The 22466-nt window shown below is 38.9% G+C and overlaps 1 protein-coding gene across 1 annotated transcript; it reads left to right on the forward strand.

Moving 5' to 3' along the window:
• Positions 1-7251: 7251 nt before the first annotated feature.
• On the forward strand, positions 7252-16123 carry LOC108683344 (the record flags this gene model as incomplete). The annotated part of the gene is made up of 12 exons (XM_018172650.2): positions 7252-7615; positions 7873-7963; positions 8716-8832; positions 9220-9343; positions 10521-10624; positions 11027-11084; positions 12239-12361; positions 12670-12761; positions 13658-13802; positions 14210-14299; positions 14715-14813; positions 14977-16123. Coding segments are annotated over exons 1-12 (2533 nt in total), but the record flags the coding sequence as incomplete, so codon positions are not given.
• Between the last annotated feature and the right edge of the window lie 6343 nt (positions 16124-22466).

Raw genomic sequence — 22466 nt, forward strand, 5'->3', positions numbered from 1 at the left:
CAGTTTGTGCTTCAATTGTTTTTCAATTAAAATTAAGTATTCAATCAGTCTAGTCACCATCAAGGTAATATGGTGCCCAGTGTATACACGTGGTGCCCGCCTGCCCGGTACACGTCTATACCGTATAGCGCACGTGAGAACTTTATTCGGCTGTCAGCGGCGCATTTAGAGTATGGGGTATCGCCGTGCTAAGTCTGAGTTCCCTAAGACCAGCATATCGCTGTAAAATCTGAGCTGGCGTGTTGATTCGGTCGTCACCAAGCCTTGATCCCGTAATCACTTCAACGACATATTTGTGGCTGACGGGGCCGCCCAGGCCTCAAGAATATTGTTCTTGAGGCAAGGGGGCGGATCTCAGTTGGCCGGAGAGTATAGCCAGCGGGCGTCCGGCGCCTGCATGCTCAGGCCGACCGATGGCCACTCACGGTCCGGGGAAGAGGGAGAGAGCCTGACTCAAGAGGGAGAGAGGCTCATTGGTTAATAATGGCCAATCGACAAGAAGGAACGCTCCACTGCGCAAATTTTGGGCGTTAATTTTCACGTGCTTGGCATCTCGAGCCGTGCACGTCGAGTGCCTACCATCCCTCGATACTTCAACTTTCATAAACGCTTTGAAGAGATTCATAGCAATTAGAAGACCCTGCCAGATTCTCCGATCTGACCAGGGATCAAATTTCATTGGCGCAAAGAATCAACAAGAAGTCGACGTGGATTTTGTAAGTAGAACACTGCTTGACCTCGGATCATAGTGGATTATGAATCCGCCTCACGCATCTCATTTCGGTGGTGTCTAGGAACGAAAAATTGGATAAATACGCAGAAGCCTTGACGCCGCTCTTAGTCATCTGGGTCCTCACTCGCTCACACACGATGAATTGATCACGCTCTTACAGGAGGCAGCCGGCATCGTCAACGCCACTCCGTTTTGGGAAACCTCTTATGACCCAAATAACCCTGTACCAATCAATCCCAATAATTGATTGACCCAGAAATTTGGCCCGTTCATGCAACAATCTGAAATGTCTGAACGCGACCTGGCATCCTACGGCAAAAGAAGCTGGAGAAAAATTCTAGTCTTGGCCAACCTATTCTGGAAGTCTTGGCGACAGCTTTATTTGCAAGAACTACAGAAGAGGAACAAGTGGAAATTCAAAACGAGATCTCTTCACGTGGGCGATGTGGTTTTAATTCGCGAGAAAAATTGCGTCATATCATCATGGCCGATAGGTATCGTTGAACAGACGCACTTGAGTCACGACGGCGTGACTCAAGCCAGTGGCCGAAAACGTCCAAACCCACAGCCGTGAAGGGAAGTGCTTCCAGAGAGCGTTCAGAAGGAAGGTCTGCCATTTAAGGAGCCTCCAAGGAAGCGCGCAGGCGCCGACAAAACATGCAATCTTTGAGAAGCGACCGAATTTCTCTCCTGGCGTTTTCAATATGGTACGTCTCCTTCCTCGATATTTCAATATGGTAGCCGGTTTGACGCATGGCGGAATGAGTGACGTGACGGCCCTGGTGTTTGGTTTGCCGATGGTAAAAATTCATTATCGCTTTGCCGATCGAGTGTTGAGACGGGATGAGCAACGGATGTTTAACCTCAAGAGGGTGTGAAGAGAACTTCAATTTTCCTCCGACCCTCAGTAATCCACTCTCGTCTACGAAAGGGGGCCAGACTTGCCAAACGATGTCCAACAGTCAGAGTTTTCAGCGACTGCTGACGAAAAGAGCTCCGCGTATTCGTTCTGTGGGCTTTGCGCACTATAGTTGATCGTGAGCGATTTTTCGAGAGTCTTCGTTTGCAATCTGTTTTTCATAATTTCCACATTTCACACGGAAGCGCCGGCAACTCTCCACGACTATCGTCGCAACTATAAGAAGAGCTAACCATGAACCGAGCCTCTCTAAAGTCTCGGCAAAGATTCCAATCCGATGACGTCGTGAAGTGAGTAAAACCCTTGAAGAGCGCTCCAGTTCTCGGCTTCTCGCAACGGTTCGGTTGGAAGATCAGGATCATCACTCAAGTTCACAGAGACTCATGGGTCGGGACGCACAGTCTGTGGGATTGAAGAGCGTATCTTCATAGCTCCATTGAGCTTGGCAGCTGGCATGATGTATCATGTCAATCCTCCTCTGAACGTACCGAATGAATCGTTTCGATTCGTTGTTAATGTAAGCCAAAACGACTTTACTGTCTGAATTTCTAGAAATAGGTGTCGCTTGGCTTTCTCCTTAGCTCACTGACGATCCGCTGCCCGGCATGCACCGCCTCCACAGCTGCACATAACTCGAGACGAGGAACTGACGTAGCGGGACGGCTCTCGCCCCGCACAAATGATACTTGCGTCTCACCAGCGCAGCCAACGGATCGAAGATATGCCACGTAGCTTATGGCTTCTAATGATGCATCGGCAAAAATATGCAAGGTTTGGATGTTAGGCTTCCAAAATTCCGATGAATAGAAGCATCTTGGTATTGAGAGCAGAAACGCAAGAAATTGCGATGCGCTGGGATCACATAAAAGGCATGAAAAATCCTCTCTACGTCAGCCACAAATGCAACCGGTTTTTCTCGGAATTTAGTCTGAACGTCGCGAAGTTTATTGTTTTGATCCGGTCCTCACAACATTAAGGCTGACGCCGTAATACACGGCGGCTGAATCGAAGATTAAGCGGAGCTTATTCGTCTTATTAGCCTGACCAACTGGGAAGACTGGCAAGTACCACGATTTCCCAGCGGCAACATCCATTTCGTGATCCGTTATTTGCTCAACATGTCCTCTTTCTATATTCTTTTGCATAGCGGCCATGCATTTGGAGAGCTTTCCCGGATCCCGTTTCAAAGGCGACAACGCCAACTGCTGCCGACGGAGGACTGTCAGCCGATTGTCAGGCATGCTCACGTCAGCCACCTTAAATGGGAGCGGAGCCTCAAGATAACCTGCATCGTTCTCGCGCATCTCGGTCATGTATTGAAAAAATTTTCTATCATCTGGAGATTCTGCTGACCTCTCAAAATCAGCTTGCAGCGAGAACACGTCTTTCACCTGTTTTAGCCTAGGATGAAATATCGGCGTCGCCTCAAAATGATCGCATATAATACTTGAAGTTCTCAAGGCAACCGTGTCGCGTCCTCCGTGCATATATGACATGGGACAAATAGAACCTACCACCGCGTATCCGAGAACAGTGCGATGGACGTATGGTACCTGTATCTGCTCCGTTGTGCTGGAAAGAAGCATGTCACTGTCGTGGCCGAGAAGAACTGCTACTTTTGCATCGTTGTCGATAGAAAGGAAAAAGTTGCTATATCCTGCTATAGCGGGATGTTTAATCCCGAGTTCTGGCGTCGCTATTTCATCTTTGTCATTAGGTATCGTGCTATTTTCGCGTAGTGGTGGCAAATCATACCGCGTGTCTTCCGAGACGCCTCTTATCTTGAAGCCTGAGATGCAGCGACCGCTCACAGGGACCCTATGGCCGGTTAAAGTCGACACTGTAATTCAATTTTGTCTCTTTTCTTCGAAGAGTCCTTTTTGGCAGATGTGCGACAGGAATTACTGTCGTGCGTGACCGATTTATGAAGTATACAGTATTTTGTAGCATCAGTTTTTACGTGGAAAACGCGGAGCGGCATCGTGTTAGAAGTGCGTGATCGTGTGCTTGTGTCACGAAAGGAACAAGTCAAATCTTCGCATAAAGAATGCGATAATTCACTGAGAAATTCAGTGAATATTTGAAAACTGGGATGTTCGATGCTTTCCACTTTATGTCTCACCTTCCTCCTTCGCCAAGCGTTGACAGCAGGGAGTTTATTTCGAATTGGTTCCAATCCAATAGCCTGATTCAGTATTTGTAAGTCTGGAGTGGAGTCGATTAAATGCTTTACAACGAGACAACTGTCACTATATTCTCGCAGCTTCAGAACAACTGAAGGGTCTGATTCATTGCCCCTAATATCGGGCAGATCCAAAAGCTTACTGTAAAGATAATGCAACGTGATGGCTGGAACCAAAACGATGTCTTAGTTCCTTGATGATATCCTGCAATTGGGACTCGGGGTCGTTCCCTATTGAAACTGACAAAGTTTCGATAAGCTTTTTGGGAGCGCCGACTGTGTGACACTGCAGTATCTCGATGGCGTCGACGTCGAGCGCGTCAGCCGAGAGCTTATTCATCTTACGCTGCAAATTATTCAGCCAATTGTCGAACAAATGCGGCTCCCCCTTGTAGTGATGGGCAGGGAATTTCTTCAAGTCGGATATCAGGATATATCTAGATGCGCCGTCCGCACTGACGGCGGGAGATCGTTCATTTGCGAGCGTGACGTGACCCGTTGGTGAATCTCAGCAGGCATTGCTGCCGGGAGATTTCCCAATGATGCTGCTAGTATTTCTACTGCAGGCACTACTGAGGCTGCTGCAGACGTTGCTGCCGCAGGCAATTCTGGGGCTGCCGCAGGCAATTCTGGGGCTGCTGCAGGCTATTCTGGGGCTGCTGCAGGCAATTCTGGGGCTGCTGCAGGCAATTCTGGGGCTGCTGCAGGCAATTCTGGTGCTTTCGCAGACGCTGCTGCAAGGTTAAGCAGCGTCTGGTATTCCTCGTGTTCCACGGTGGTTTGCTGCCTGTCAACCCAGTCTCTGGTCCGACTGGAGTAAGATACAAAAACGCTGCTTTGCGATCTACTAGACTCGCGTCGAGCCTTTATCTTGCGTTTTTTCGCGTCGAGCATAGCTCTCTCAACTGCTATCCGTGCAAGCTGTACTTCTTCATCTTCTGATTCTTCGTCATTTGTTTGCGGTTATGAGTGACGTAACTTCCCGGCATGACTGGTGACGACTCGCTGGCTGCCACCAGCCTTCGCAGGAGAAACTCATTCTGACGACGGATTACCTGTTAAAGACCACCTCTGTGATAGGATTTTGTCTTCGATATCTAACTTTAAAATATATAAATTATCTAATTTCTTCAGGAGAGAAACTAGCTCTTCACGAGAACCGGCCTTTTCAAATGATTTAAGTAGTTGATCTTTAAGCAATTGCACGGCTGAATAAAGCTCCACAAGCCTGTTCTCGACAGTATTTTATATCACGAGTAGTCTTCAGGGTAGGAAGATTTACCGACGCTTCGAAGCTTTGAAACGCGTCTGAAGCCGAGGTGAACTGATCTTCACGTTAGGGCAGGCGGGGCCTTACTGCCCATTTAGAAGATGCAGGTGTCCGAATCATGGCGGGCTGACATTCGAGGATATCTTCTTATTTACTGTCTCGGTTAGCTGACGGATTTCGATTTCTTCGAACTGTTAACCGAGTTAACGGATCATCAGTTCCAAATTTAAGTGCGGTAAAGTATCAATTTTATTTTCGGAAACAGAGTCCGTAAACTGAAAACAAGGATAATATAATAATAATATAATATAGCGGTTTCAGCGTTTATTAAACCGTAGGCCTGTCGCCGATTCTTAACATTGCAGAACATCCCCAGCTCGTTGCGGGCTTGAACTCGCAACTCACTGCTACAATTCTGTTTTGCTTAACCGCCCGGCCTCCTTGCCGATTCTGACCAGAAACTGGCGCGCACAGAGCTGGGATCGAACCCGCGCCTCTCTACTCCAATCTTGGTACTCTGAACTGTAACCACTAGGCAATACAGCAAGACAGGTAAATTTTCCAACATAAACCATGAGTAGACCATTTAGTTCAATCGTTCTCAAATAATCATCACATATGAAATCTATGTTCCAAGAAACAGCATTATAAGCAACGGTGGCCTAATAACATACTAAGGAGAATACCCAAGGCCAAGGTGATGAACTCGTAACAAATCTTGAGTAAACTTTGGTGAAATCCAACGGGAATGAATTCATATTAAAAATAGGTAAATGCAAGTTAAAAAAATTCAAAATTGGTACTAGGATGGTCACAGGAACAAACTGTCGACATTTGAATGTGCAAATCTGGCATCAGTAGCTGCCGAAAGACTAAAATACGAATGAGCTCCAGAGGAGCATCAAACCATCTAAGAAAGGGCCACAGGTGCCATTCGCAGGTTTCAACCCCTAAAACTAGACATGTCAAAAACTCGCCGTTTTCCAACGCGACACCATATGCTAGTTGTAAGGTGCCAGACGCAAAAGAAAAGCATCCCAAATTACCCATGGAACTGGGAACAGGGTAATTTAGTTAGGACACTTAAAATAAAACCTAATTTTATTAGGTTTGAAGCATGCAGAGTGTACTTGTATATTACTTACACTCTAACAGTACTCCATAGACGGACCATAGTCCACTCCATATTTCTCCTCTTACTTTGTAGATAATGTAGATGTATAGAATAAGTCACATTTTCTGTCATTTGTACTTAGTTTTACTTTTTTGATGTGAGATTACCGTTTCCATGGACATGACCAACATGCCATTGAGCATTGACAATGACATTGTCCACTGGCACTGCAAGCTTCATATCAGCAGCCATAAAGCATATCTTCTGTATCTGTAAGCTTACATAATAGGACTTGGCATTTTGCACCATTTTAATTGGCCCCTCACTTTTCACATTTTGTTTAGCCTTTTAGGGATTATTTAGAGGTATTGAATGAATGATTTCTTAACTTGCTTTATGCTATATTATTAGTATATAGATAGGAAAAATGTTGAAATTTACACCACTGTTTTTAGTTTTGCAATATGCCAATTAGTTTACCGTAGTTGCTACAATCTTTTTACAAAATGTCATAGGCTAGAACTTTCCCAGTTTCCCCTCTCCTGTCCCTTATTGCCCCGTTCAACAATATATGTAAGTGCAAGGTAGAATAATGGTAAATGTAGTACGGTACATGTGATTTCTATTTTCCCTGATGAACAAATTTTTAGGTATTATTATTGCCATATCTGTCTTCAGGGTTCTTAGCTTCACTCCTGAATGAGGTCATTGAGGTGTATGGTCAAACTTGCTGGCAAGTTGTCTGAGGGAAGAATCTAGAATGCATCTGAATTTGTTCATAATTTCAGCCAATATCTAAGAGGAAAAAAAAATATATGCAATTCTATGGCAAGCATTTGGTCTTGCCAATAGCTTACCTTGGATCATGAATTTTTATCATTAACTTCATGTTGTCAGTTAGTGTGTGGGATTAGGGCATTCCCAGTTTTGTGATTTGGATGTGTTTTGGTGAGAAATTTTAGCAGATAATTGCATTCATTATTGGGTAAAATAATTTTGTAGTCTTTAATAATTATTCTACTATACATTTACAGGGCAGTGATATAGAGTGACAATGAATTCCAAAAAATCCAAAAAGAATCGCCATGAAGTTGCAGCTCTTTTGAAAGAAATTGACAATGAAGTCATGGAGGAACAGACTCCTGTTGGCAATAGGAAGCTGAACCCTGATGACAGTGGCAGCAAAACAAAGAAGAAGAAAATGTCTAAATCAAGTCCCATCAAGAATGTTCCTGAGACACCTGCTTCCAACTCATTTGAAGTCAACTCAAGTTCTCCCCAGTTATCAGGCTCTTCTAAGCATAAAAAACAACACAAACTTGATCAGAAATCTGCACAACTTTTGAGCGTGGATGAAGAAGATAAGGGAGATGATTGTCTCCCAAGCCAAGATAGCAGTGAGTAATTCATGAATGCTGGAATTTGATCAGAAAAATAGTGCTCATATTTACAAAGGTTTTTCAACATTATGAAAGTCTTTGATATATTGAATTGGTGTAACGGTTTTTATAAAGCATTCTAATTTACCTATCACTGAAGAAACAAAGCTCAGCTTTGAAGTCAAGAGGTCATTGTATCAAAAATTTTTTGTATTCTCTGTCATGAGTCTTGGAAAATTATCATAAATGTTTGATTATTTATCGTTTATTTACAGGCCCCAAATGGACTGATGATGCAATGGATGAACTTCTGTCTTCAATGACAAAATACTTCAAATTGAAACCTGATGAGAGCTGTTCATTCAGGTCTGCTTTTTTGATGTATTAGAAATAAGTTTTTTTTAATAAATGCTAGTATGCTGTGCTTGAAATTCTTCTTGATATTTAAAAGCATAGAAAATTCTATGCAAATTTTTCATATCTTTATAAATTACATTTTGAGGAATTTTCTTTAATTTTATATAAATAGTAAATTTACGATTGAAGCAAACAAGTGGCATCAGTTCTTCTTGAAGTATTGTGCAAAATGTCTAGCATCTTTTATTTCTGTCTTAGCCTGTTTGCATTATTGTCAAGTTGAATGTCAACTTAAATACTTAAATACTTGCATTGTTGTAGGAGATAAGGTTTATCACTGACCAAAATGTGTTGAATCATTTACCTAGTCATTGAGTTATTTTTTGGACTGCCATTTTTGAGCTATGTAGGTTATTTATAACCCTTTATCAATGGTGCCTAAAATCTTGCCAAATAACAAGCATAAACCAGTCGCTCTTGGATTGAACTCTGAAAAATTTCCTGAGCTATAAATAATTAAATTTTAGAATTACTCCATTTCACAGTTTTGATCAAGCCAAAAATAAAATAGATTTGAATGGGAGCAAAACGTGTTTGTTGTTCTGACTTATTGAGCTATAGTGCAATATCTTTTAAACAAATGTTCAAATTTCTAGAATAGTTATGTGCTAAACGCAAATGTAATGTGAATAATTGGTAGGTAGTTCTTGTGATACGTAGGTATGTGTGCACTTTTTTATGCATGACTGTTTATATTACAGAGTGCGCCTGAAAAAGATTAGTTGGGGGAATTTTCCCTCAAAGTTGACTCCTCCTCGCACAGCAGATGAGTGTTTGAAGCAGCTCCAGGTTATGTTTGCTGATCTCAGCACAATTAGGTAAGCTACTGTGGTCAAGGTGTGTAGGTGCCACAAATTCATCACAAAATTTACTCACAAAAGATAACTTGCATTTACATTCAAATTTTGCTGGTAATTTGCAGCAAGTGCCTTTGCCCTCTGATATTTAGATTGAAAGATGAGAATTGAAGAATTACATTAATAGTAATTTATTGTGATTTGTAAAGGTGTTTTAAGTGTAAATTTTGCATTACAAAATGGTAGGTGTTACTGAAAGTTGATCTTACAAATAATTTCCGGATCTTTCTCTGCACATAATTTTTTGGCGGTTTGTTTCGAAATTCTAACATGTTACTTGATTTGTGTATGTTTAGCATCTATTTCAAGGTATGCTAAAGATTCATTTTTTTTCTTATTTGTCATCAGGAACCTGACTGAAATGATTGCTCAATATAGAAAAGCTCGCCCTCAAAAGAAGAAGAAGATTTTTGTGAAGCAACCCTTTGCACGTTTCCAAGCTGAAAGAAAGGAGGAAATCAAGCAGAGAGGAGTGAGTGCAACTGTCCAGTAGAAAAATCAGTATCTCTCAATTTTGCTCTTTATGTTTGCCACCTAATAGCAAACAGAAACACTACAATGTAGTGTTTCTGTAAGGTAGTTCTTAAGGCCTTTAAGTTTGATGAATCTTTCTTAGATGAAATAAGTGATTTCAAATCAAATATTTATGCGAGAAAAAAAAATAAATATAGTCAGATGAAATGGTGAGCTAAAATAAACTATATTCCAGAATAGAATGAATAATTATTTTTGAATTTGGTAGGTAATATCTCTTGGATATACTCTGTCATTAGTTGAGCCATCTCTTAATGTTAAAAAGTCGTTGCTCTATCCTTATCTTAAGGCTGCGTTACAGACTTGATTTCCAGAATCTTGATTTGTTTCAATTGGTTCATGGCTTCTGCCATTTAAATAAAAATGTTTTCCCTTGAGTTTATGCATCGAGTAAGAAATCGCTGCATTTACATTCAGAGACAAGGTATGCAAACGCACCAAAACTAGATCTGTGATTTTACATTCATCTGCATTCTTCATCCCATTGTATGAGTTGAAATTTAATTTCAACTCATAAATTTCATAAAATTTCATAAAAAAATTTCAAATTTCTTGATCATTTAAAAATTTTAGTTTCTGTCCTAATGCAGGTCGATCAATTTTTAATTATTTCTTTTAAGGTACTATCTTCAAATTATTAAAGACTTCCAAGCTCTAGCTTTTGGGAAGTTGTGGTTGTTTCTTGAGATTCTCAGGAGCCCTTAATCTCAAGTTTTGTTCACAAACGGAATAGGCTCAATGGAATGTGAGCCACAGCTATCATAATGAGATTTGATGCGGTCTTAGTTAGGTTCTTGTTTTATTTCAGCCACAGGAATCTTTGAAAAATCACGCACTTGTGATCGTTAATAGGGTGCAGTTCTTGGTTAACTGTATTCCAAAAAAACTCATAATATCTGCTTTAATCCAGCAAAGTAATGATCCTCTTGTTTCTATGTTCTAACAAGTAAGTGACTCCTTGTTTCTATGTTCTAACAAGTGACCTTGTGGTCACTTGTGGTAACAAGTGAAGTGACCATAGAAACAAGTGGTCACTTGTTTCTGTGTTCTAACAAGTGACCTTTATCATTAACTGCTATGGCTTGTTCATATTAATTGGTGATCTGCATTTCCAGGGCAACTTCTTGACAACGGCAAGAGCCATGTATGCTGAATTGCCGGAAGAAGAGCGGCTGAATCGTTACGTGTTACCTTACCAACAAGAACTTGCCGAAAAATCGTAAGCTTGATATTTTTCCTCGTAACTACTTGGATTAGAATCCAAAGACATTTGACTTGTTGGGGTATTAGTATTCTGTGAGCCTTAACGGCCTGTTTGTCCTCTAAGTTGGGAGCTAGCATCTTGGTAGGAAGACACTACGAGGAATTGACTTAGAGTTCACCTATCAATTTGTTCTGTTCATAGGAAAGCTTGGGATGTGATTGGGTAATAACAGTTATGATAATCTGTTTTTTAGTTATATCATTTATTAACTGGCAATGGGGAATAGAAGTGAAACAAACATTGTTGTAATCACTACAAAAATAAGTGTTTGCAAGTGTTTTGACTTTTGAGCCGTGATACTAATTTTATAATTGAATTGCAGCAGTGATGAATATTGTATGATTTGATTGTCCCCAGAGGAATGCAGGGGAAATTGTTCAGGGATACAAGCATCAAGACTCACTCCGCGCTCCATGTGAGTATTGTTGAATTTATCATTGTTAGCTTCCTCCTGCCCTTCACAGTTATTCCTGGTATAGTGACTCATTTCTGTTACTTCAGCTGCCCTGACACCTGGCACACAAATTGTTATTCTTGTTTTACTCCATTGACCCTGACTACGGTGCTATTGTTAGTTGGAATGTTATCAATATTATTTGTGCAAAACTCAGCTCCTCTCACACATCAACAAAATTGTGAACACTTTGGTGAGAGCAAGAACTGAATTAAACTGTGCAGGATTGCTTAGCGCACTTTAACGATATAATAAAATGAATTCAATTAATTTTCTTAATTTTGATGTTCTACTGCGAAATTGAAATTCAACATTGATCAATTATTGCGCTAATTGGCCGGAAAATTAGTTTCATAGCTGTCTTCTGATCTATTCTGTCATTGATTGTTCATGTTCTATTCCTTTCCTGCTCTCATGTTTCTTATAGTTATGAGTGTAAAGAACGTACTAGGTGATGTATCATGACCATTTCCGCTGTCGGTGTTTCTTGTATCAATTATTTTCAATACTTGTTCAATGCGACGTCATAAATCAACGGTAAGTGTGTTTGTCAGTTCATTTTTTCCTGACACTCGCTAGAAATAATTACTAAATGTTCATTTGTTAAATATTCGTTTGTTAAATGTTCCTAGGAATACAGAGTTCTATCCATTTCCCTAAAGCGATTCTAGCAGAAGAATGATGGGAGAGACCATTCTAATACTAATATTAAAAAATCAACTGATAGGGTACCGAGATTACGTTGATGTTATAACAGAAACAAGTGAGTGCCAGAGTAGCGAGACGAGGTCTTGACTAATACCAGTGGTCCATTCATAGTCGCAGCTTATGTAGGCAATCTATCGTGATGTCACTAGGCGTCAGCTCTTGATTGGGCGTCAACTTAGATGATAACATTCAAACGAACGAACTGTTCTGCATATATTAGATTCATGCTATACATTTTTCGATGTTCTAAAATGTTACAATGATGTATTGCTTGACAAATTTAATGTTCTGGCTGAAAAGTGTGTTGAGATATTGGGGTTTATTGCCACCAGTTTCACCGTTAACAATAAATTGTTTGATGTTCTGCCTGTAAAATGTGTTATGATATGGAGGTTTCTTGTCACCAGTTCTACCGAGAGAAGCACAAGGATCTTACAATCAAGGAGGCCAAGCTGCAGTACGCCAATCTCTCCGACAAGAAAAAAATGAAGTACATTCGTCGCAGTTACAATGAGTTCAAAAGATTGAGTGTGAGTAACTGAGTAATAACATGCTCGTGAAGTTTTACTCATTTCATTCTTGTAAGAGGCCTCAAAATTCCAATAGAAACGAATTGAAACTAATGTTGTTTCGTGCCTTTTTTGCAGTGCACAAAGTTATGTGCTCTTGAGCTCCTTTGCAAAATTCTGATGATATTCCTTTTTGTGTAATTTCTTTCCATGACTCTTCATTTCTAAATGTTTTAATATTATCAACTTATTATCTCTTCCTTCATAGTTAACTTATATTTTTTGCCTCATAATATGAATCGTTGTGTTTGAAGTTTTTTTATATACAGGAAGAATTTAACGAGGCCAAGAAGAAAACCACTGATGAGATCAAGCCGCCGTTTTGCCATATCCGTAAAAATGATTGGCTTATGCTCCTCAAGTAAGTAAGCATTGTTTTAGTAGGAAATATCTTAGGTGTTGTAACTGTCCGAAGTTTTTGAATGAACAGCTTGCATTTTTTAAAACGTGCGAGGTTCTATGATTGCATTACTGGCATAGAGAGACAGTTTGAGTTGTAAAAACTCGAAAACCCGCATAGCATTCAGACCTTTGTAATAGGTCTTACATTATTTTTCCACGTTGACTACGAAGTGGTACATATGCGTACCACGAAATGTATTTCTACAGGACGTGGTGGTACATAATTCAGGTTGCCTAAAATTGGCCAAATCCGAGAACAAAAAAGGCCGATAACTCAAAATATACTAGTTTATTTGTAGGTTCCATTATAAAAATTCCATTTATTTTCTTTTTGCAGTATTTAAAATTTAATTAGGAAGTACCCTTATCATAAATTTTAGCCTGCCAACGAAATTGAGAAAAACTAAATCATGGAATTTGTCCAAAAAAATGACAACCCTGTTTAAAAACAGTAGAAAAATGAAATAATAGTACAAGATGAAGCAATCGTAGTCAACGTGTTAACCTTCTACACGCCAAATAATGTTACTCGCCTTCATTTTGCATGTTCAAATATTCTATCAATACAGCTGTGCGCAGTGAATGAACAGAAGTAATCTCTGTAGGTAATAAACAGCATTTCATTTTTTCAAGTACTTAATTATTTGAAGGCATTCTATATCATTTTTTTGTATAATTTTTTCGTTGAAATTTATTCCAAGACTAACGCAACTCTTGGTGTATGCCGAATTTTTAATTTTATTTTTATTTTATTTTCTCGTTAGTCCTTACCTTGGAATTAGGTTCTACAACATATCTACATTTTTTCGCTTTGATATTTTGTGTAATCTTGTAACGTATTGTATTCCTGTGAAGATCCGAGGGTATGCCGGTCATGGAAGTAAAAGGTCCTAAGGATCTCTTTTTGCGGGACCCCGACAACGCAAATGCAGAAAACCTCTCATATAATGCCTTCTTGAAACACCCTAACAAGAAGATCTATTGCAACGAATTTATTCGGGTAACCAGTAAATTGGCATTAATTTAAATCTAGCCTTAATTTTTCATTATCTAGCTGCTGCAGTAAACTCCATCCTTTCCTCCATCACCTCGAAAGATATTTTTATTAACCAGCTTCATTCACTTAACTCTCAATAACACATTTTTACTCGAAACGGAATGACCATCGATCATCCAATTCTGTTAAATATTTTATTAATTCAGCTTGCTTATTGGGATTTATCGTTACATTCTTGGTATTTACGTCATAAAGATGAAACTTTTGGTGCAATTTATCTTATTAGTTATGGAGATGGTTGTTAAGCATTCAAGCGGTTGTTAAGCATTCAAGATTGCATCGGATTGTGCTGACATGACGACTCTGACTATAAAAATGTGCAAATACTCATTTTACTACTATTTTTGCAGATGCAAGAAGACTTCAAAACCAAGTTTGAAGCTTGGATGCCAACAGTAAAAGACGATTTACTGAAGCCGCCTGCCGCAGCATATTACAAGGTAAAACGTATTTGTTGATTAGGCATTTATTTTACCGGATGGAAGACCAATACAATTTTAGTGGCGTGCAATTTATATTATCTTCGCAATGCTTCCGTCATCCTGACGTAATATTAATGTTAATATAGAGTTGTTAATTATTTTGCTGAATCTTAGCATCATTCCTCTGGTAAAAGAAGAACGACCTTCGTAGAATCAAATTACAATCGTATTATTACAAGCATCTTGTGTATCATATTATATATACAATCTTAAACGACATAAAACTTAAATCCCTGAGTTGCCGAACAGATTCTCGCGGTAATGAGACTGCTAGGAAATTTTCATTTAAGTGTCGAGGTTTTGCTGTAGCATCACGCCTAATATGCCATGTCTGGTCACATTCATTTTGCCCAATAATTATGCTCTTTTCCAGGATATCATGAACATCAAAGTACCAAAACAGAAAGAAACCAAAAAACCAAAACAGAACAACGTCAGTGCCGCCAAGAAAAAAACGGCAGTCGTTTCGAAGGTGAGAGCTTAATTTTGCCTTACTCTGCTAGTGCACTTGAACATTTCTCTCTAGTGCTGTAAAAATATGAGCGTCCAAACAAACTGTCAAAATGTATCAGAAAGAAACAACCTTACCATTTTTCGTACCCGAATTCAATGTTATGCACACAACGTGTTTTCAGATCGCATCGAAGGCGCGAGAGCTGGAAGACAGCTTTGTGGAGTCGGGAATGCTTGGAAATATCCCAGGAGAACCCAAGGTTCCTCCACTGACAATCAAGGACTGCTATGCTCATTACTACAAATCGAAACATCCAGAAAGCACTCCAAAAGATATTGCCATTGCTTTCAAGAAGCTCGAGGAAAGCCAAAAGGTGTCCCTGGAAGAAGCTGTAGAATCATCGAAGAAGAATTTCTTAGAGAAAGTGAAAAAATTTGTGGCAGATCTGTCATTGATGGAGCGTAAGATTTACATTGGCCAAAACAGGGTAAAATTTGTCAAAATGTTTCTTGGAAACGATATTTTTGAAGATGATTACCCGTGTTCTGAGTATCCGCCTTTCAAGAAGCCCTCCAAGAAGAACAGTTTAAGTGAGCCTTCTAGTGCAGGTAAGACGCTTACATTATTGGATATGTGGAAGCCCCAAAAAAATTCCGAAGTGACAGATGACGACCACCAGCCATGCACGTCTACACCGCTTGCTGCTGGTAATAGTCGGAAACTCGCCGGAAAGGAGCACCAACGTTTGATGAGTTCAAACAAATCGCCGCGATTAGCTTCTCCGTCCAAGAAAAGTAAGCAGGCAATCAATCGGAGCAACAACAGCGGTAGCGGCAGTTCGGTGAAAGAGTCGGATTCTGAGGACACGGATGCAGGATTGACACCACCTGCGCAAACTAAGGTAATTCCCTCCCTCTCGCGTACCTCGTCACCTACTTTATACTCGGATATGGACACTGAAGAAGATTCGGACGAGGAGTTGCCTACTAGAACAGAAAATGATTCTGCATCTTGCCAACGTTCTAAATTAGGATTGAGCAAGTCTACGCTTGGCTTAATTTCAACATCAAGTCCAAGGAAGACGTCATTTGCTATGACAAAAAATGCATCTGCGTCCAGTGAACGTTCAAAATCTGGATTGAGCAAGTCTACACTTGGCTTAATGTCAGCATCAAGTCCAAGGAAGACGTCATTTACTGTGATAAAAAATGAATCTGCCTCCAGTGAACGTTCAAAATCTGGATTGAGCAAGTCTACACTTAGCTTGATGTCGGCGTCAAGTCCAGGGAAAGCGTTAACTACTGCGATAAAGAATGAATCTGCGTCCGGTGAACGTTCAAAATCTAGATTGAGCAAGTCTACACTTGGCTTGATGTCGGCGTCAAGTCCAAGGAAACCGTTAACTACTGCGATAAAGAATGAATCTGCGTCCAGTGAACGTTCAAAATCTGGATTGAGCAAGTCTACACTTGGCTTGATGTCGGCGTCAAGTCCAGGGAAAGCGTTAACTACTGCGATAAAGAATGAATCTGCGTCCAGTGAACGTTCAAAATCTGGATTGAACAAGTCTTCTTTCGGTTTAATGTCGACCTCAAATTCGGAGCAGAACAAGAAAAGGGAGCTGGAAAATAAGTCAGTGAATGGCGCAGATAATCCTGCTGTGGCCCAAAGAAACTACGTAATTCAGGGAGAGATCAAGACATAGCTAAAAGAGGCATTTCTTTTTCAAGGAATTCATATGACTTGTCATCCGAAGAAGATAAACCTGCAAGTCCCGAACGCAAAGTGACAAATTTGAGCCACCAAAGCGTTAGAAACAATTCATCTGGCGCATCGGACTCGTCATCCGAAGAAGATAAACCTGCAAAGTCCTGAACGTAAAGTTACAAAATTCAGTGACAAAAACGTAAGAAAAAACCCTAGTAGCGAGAGTGAAGACTCGATTGAGGATAGCGACGAAGAGCTTATCCCGGTCTAGCAGCGTATGCTACTGCAATTATATGTCCCAAAGGCGAATATAAGATTCTTAAAATAGATAACTAGTGCTAGTAATCTCGGGTGCAATACTGGCCTTAGATAGGCTTAAGCAAGAAACTGACTTTCTGTCAATGCATGTTATCGCTTTTCACATACATTTCATATTATAGGATTATAGAGGATTATATATATACGGATTATCATATATCATATATATAAGGATTATAGAGTTCTCACGTTGTTTTGACGGCTCAAAAAATGCACTAAAACGGGATGACTAAATTTTGCCTAACTTTTTGATACCTGCGTAAAGAGCAATAGGTTCTCATACATTATATAAAAACAGCGAGACAATCAAAGTAAAAATAATTCTGCTACACTGTTGAAATCCTAACACTGTTGAAATCCACTGAATGAATTATCTCACTTAAAGTCAATCATTCTAGCTATTCAGACTAGGCCTATCCAACTAATATTTATTGAATTATAATCTCAATACATTATTTACTTTATTGGCACTTGAACACTTAAATGATTTAATCAAGGAGACTCAAACTTCCCTTAGAGAAACATGTCAGTCAGGCATATCAAACATGACATTAGTGAAATAGATAGGCAGCATACTAAGAGAAAAATAGGGTAACATGGGGCAGCGAGCCCACTGCGGGTCACGGGTCCATAGCGGGTTTCTCGCTAAGTATGGCAGATATTGGTCCGTGTTCTCTACCGCCGGTCGACAGTTTCACTGGGATGAAGTGTACAGATTTACGTTTTGCTAAGTGTTTGCGTTATTAAGTTCTTTGCGAATAACTGTTTTAGTCCAGATAAAAATTTTTTTGCCGCTAAATAAAGTTTTTTTCCATTACTATAGATGAAGATTTTGAAATTACTTTGAATTATTTTTTCAAAGTAATATTTATAGGGATAATTTTGAGACCAACTTTAGACTATTAGCTTTTAAAATAAAATGTTGACACGATATAAATTGAAATGATACCTAGTGGGGGCAACGGGCCCACGCGTGTCACGGGGCAAAGCGCCCATGGTGAAGTCTTGTGTTATACATCATTAGATTTGTCTCAATGACCTTTTCAAACTATGACTAGCTTTTTGAATTACAAATTACACTTCATATTGCATGATTTTTTGATTTGCCGCCTCAAGGCATCAGGTTTAGTTTCTAGCTAAGCGTATTTATGACCACTTTTCGAGTTATTGACTCTTGCCTTGCCAAAAGTTGATTTCAGTCAACACCAATGAGCCAAAAGTTGATGAGAGTTTTTATGGTGTTGGCTGAAATCACGATTAGGTACGAATTCTCTGCACATAATATCTGGATTATGGACGAAACTGGAACGAAGTTTTTTTTCTGATCAACTAAATATATTTTTTCTAGTCAAGGATACATTTTTTCATGTCAAGGACGAATTTTTTATCGCAAAGATATCTTTTTCAAGTCAAGGATATATAATGTTATGTCAATGAAATATTTTTCTTCACGTCAGTGATAGATTTTTTAAGCCAAGAGTATATTTTTTTCAAGTTATGGATATGATTTTTGAGTTGTTAATAAATGAATGAGTGTCATATTTTTTATTACATTTTTCTTATTTTTAACTGTAAAGTGTTGTTTTATCATTTTTAAACGAAAAATATGCAATTGTGGTAAAGGGACCAAGGGTGGGCGCCTTGCCCCAAGCCCATGGGCCCATTGCCCCAGGGGTGGGGCAATGGGCCCATTTTGACACTTTTTACAAAATAGTGTTTCATTAAAAATTGAATAACTCTATAGGCGTCTAATTCACATCATACATTCCTCATTAGTTGCACCTTTAAACAAAACAAAGAACCACCTCGTATCAATTAAAACTTCATCAAAAATTTAGTCTAAAAAAAAGTGGGGGGCGCGCTGCCCCACGTTACCCTATCAGTTTGGCATGTCAAAAATGAGATCCACGAAATAAAAGAGCAACAACGGTCTGAATCAGGTACTCAGACTAACTCAATTTTCCACGCTTGAATTATGCGTAATAAATGTAATGTCTAATTTCCATTTGATGTTATTTGCACAATTTATAGCGAAATCCCGAATGTGCAGGATTTCACATAGGAAGAGGAAAATAAATTTACATCGTAGTGCCTATGTAGGCATCATCTTTTGGAACTCTTATATTGACTTCGCACCCAGGTCAGGCGAATGGTTTCTGATCGGTTAAAACCGTTATAATCAAGGGAGCATTCCGCAACAGTTCATGCAGCTTCTGCTGGCTTAAAATCAGTTCACTTCTGGCAATTCTACGTTTATCGGTCAAAACATTCCCTACAAGTTGGTTCCGTTCCTGGCGCTTCCGTTTTAGGTATGCTTGAATGTCGGTTACTGTTCTTGCCTTTTACCATGCATGTAAGACAAATATTTCTATTTCATTTATCTCATGTTTGACATGCCTGACTGACACGTTTCCCTTAGTAAAGTTTGAGTCTGCTTGATCAGGTCATTCTAGTGGTTATCTGTCAATAAAGTAAATACTGTGTACTAGCTTATCCTCAATTGCATTATCAGATAGATGCTGTCTGAATAATTAAAATTGTTAAATTTAACCAAGGTAATTCCATCCGATGATGTGCTGAGGTCCGGATTAGATGACACAAAGGGAAGTTTTTTAAATTTAAGTTTTTTGGACTAATTCGCTGTTTCTGTTTTCACCCTCAGAAGCAAAACAGAATGAATAATTGAAAAGAATAAAGCATAATAATAAAAAAAAACAAATGTACGGCAACCTAGTTTCTGTTTCCTTTTCAGAGCTAATTCTTATCTAATCGAAAGATGATAAGTCTATATCTACTACAACCCGTTGACTTTCACAATTGGACCTGTTCAGTCACTTGAATCTGTTCAGATACAACTGGTTGCATGCTTGTTATTTTTGTTGCTTTTCTGTCACCCTGTCTAATTTTATTGTCGCCGGAAGATTTTTCTCATATTTCGGAGTGATTTCCAATTTGGAGCTTTAATTAGACTAATAATATTAATATAATATAAAATGAGTATAATATTTAGATATTCGTACGCGTTTCAATATGTGCTAATATCGGTCAAAACATGGACTAAAATGTTTATATAACATGTAAGCATGATGTTAGTTTACAAGCAAGAGGCTCGTAAATAGAATTAATTGCATATATGAAACAGTACATAAATTTTATACTGTAAATCTCGTCGCAATTTATCCTTTTACGAATAATAAAATAGAAAATGTGGAAAATTTCCTTTTGAATTATTCACAAAAAATGTGTGTGAGGACCGCATAAACATCAAAATATTTTTTCGAAATAATCGTAAGCATCTGTTAATTATTTTATTCGAGAATTTAACACTTGCAATATTCAATTATTCCTTGAAATTATATGTTTTTGCGAGATTCCTGTCGGCTATAGTTTTTTGAACAACAAGAAAACATGACTGGAAATTGCAAAAGGAAAAAATGTAACTCAGTACTCAGTGCAGTGAGTGACAGAGAGCGCATTTTCTCAAAATCGACGAAAACGTGAAGTCACGGGTAGACGAACGGACGGACGGACGGACATGACGTGCACAATAAGGCATTTTTTCCATAAATGAGAAAATGCGCTAAAAATGTACAAAATAATAGTCATGGTCCAACGACATTTTGATGTAATTAATTCCTTATGAGGCCTTTCAGACAGAGGCTTTAGTTAGATGACTCATGAACGGAGAAAGAAGATAATTTCGTGTCTGAGCCTGAAGCAATGTTATGGCTAGAACATCCCAAGGTTAACTAGCAGAGATGGATAAAGTTGGAAAAAGTCTCCCTTTATCTTCAACACCAACTGGAGCGAGAGAAGCATATATTTAAAACTTCAGCTTAAAACAGCTAACATCTGAGCTTCCTTCATGATCAATATATCTTAATAACTGGTGATTTATTCTGAACAGTAGTCGCTGAACAATTAACTGCGCCTGTTCCATCTATCATGAAGTCATTATTAGAATATGTATCGGAATACTTTTGAACTGTTGGCATTCTATTTCTAGCTCGAGACAAGCTTGGATATTATTAGTTATTTCACTTGCACGTAAAAGTCAATGTAGTCAAACATACCTGTAGTCTGTGTAGAGATATGACACGATTACATATTTTCTAAACTTTTTTCTTTTGTTTACAATAATGCAGATTTTTTGTAGTACCTATATAGGCAAATAATTCTTACAATATGGTGTTGGCTAAGACTTGGATTCTGGATACGGTGCCAAATGGTGTGCCATCCGAAGAAAATTTTAAGCTTGTCACAGAGGAGCTTCCTTCTCCCAACGATGGAGGTAAAGCTATTATACAATAATTTATTCACCCTCAGGATTCCAGTTCATTTATTTCTCTTGACACATTCAAGTCAAATTGTACACATTGTCATTAAGTGCGATCGATATCTGTTGCAGTTGCAGTCTCATATCTTAAACTGCTGCTTCCAACAGAGATTATGCTCGTATATTGCTTTTTTGTGCCTCTCACAGAGAGTGTGCTGCTGCATTACTGATATCAAGTTAAATTTTATCTCAGATAAATTTTTACTTCAAAATTTCAACAATATTTGTGGTTGAAATAAGCCATGCAGTTAGTCAAATCTGCATTTAATACTCTCTCTAATTGAAATAGCTGATTTTCTAGGACTCTAGGTACATAATTGGTCTACGATGGAAGCAAAATCAGCAAATATAAATTACTCATCACGGTCAAAGCGATAGACTATTTATTATATGTAACTTGGGAATCTATGAGTTTCAGTTAAATTCTCTATGGGCAGAATTGATTGTTCAAGCCGAGTGGCTGAGCGTGGATCCATACATGCGTTACTCAATCAGAGACATGAATGTCGGAGCCATTATCCCTGGGAGGCAAGTTGCCAGGTATGGTTTCACGAGATTCAATTGCGCTGCTATGAGCTTGCTGTGGTATATGCCGTGAAAGTAGTTTCATTTTTAAAATCTTCTTCGTTGAACATAATGTTGGTTATACAACGCAGGTAAATGCACATATCGAACGTAAAATATCTATGACTGATCTATGATATAGAGGGTTCATCTTAATTCTTAATAATGGTATTTCGCATGAATACCTCTTATGAGCAATATTTCCCAAGAATTTGAAAGCAAATGAAATGCTACGAAAATTCACAATGTTTGCAAAAATTATTTAGGATAACAGCTCGTTCATAAGCTCAAAAATCGGTAAGACAGTATTTCCAATTCGCACTACTAAATTAACATATTAGACATTAAAGACCTGTATTTAAAGCCAGGCGAGAAGGGGCTTTAAAGTCAAAATTTGAACACATGCTCTTTGCAGTATTCAGTGTAACTCAATCGTACCAGCTCTCTTAACTTAATCGTCCGAAGTGGTCATACTTGTATTCTTAAATTTTCAAATGGTAGGGAAGCTGTTATCCAAAATGTTATCAATTAATGGAATAAATTTATTTTTTTGTTTGGCCTTCCATTGCTTTCAAATTATTGGCTTATTTGAGATTTGAGGAAACTCATGATATCAATCCTATTCGATCATATAACAAATAAGCGTTTTGAGAAGGTTAAAAATTAACGTTTCATTTCAGAGTAATTGAGAGCAAGAATTTGGAATACCCAGTAGGCAGTCGTGTGCTAGGAGACTTTGGCTGGCG

Source organism: Hyalella azteca, unplaced genomic scaffold (assembly GCF_000764305.2).
Source record: "Hyalella azteca isolate HAZT.00-mixed unplaced genomic scaffold, Hazt_2.0.2 contig3170, whole genome shotgun sequence".
Taxonomy (NCBI): Eukaryota; Metazoa; Arthropoda; class Malacostraca; order Amphipoda; family Hyalellidae; genus Hyalella; species Hyalella azteca.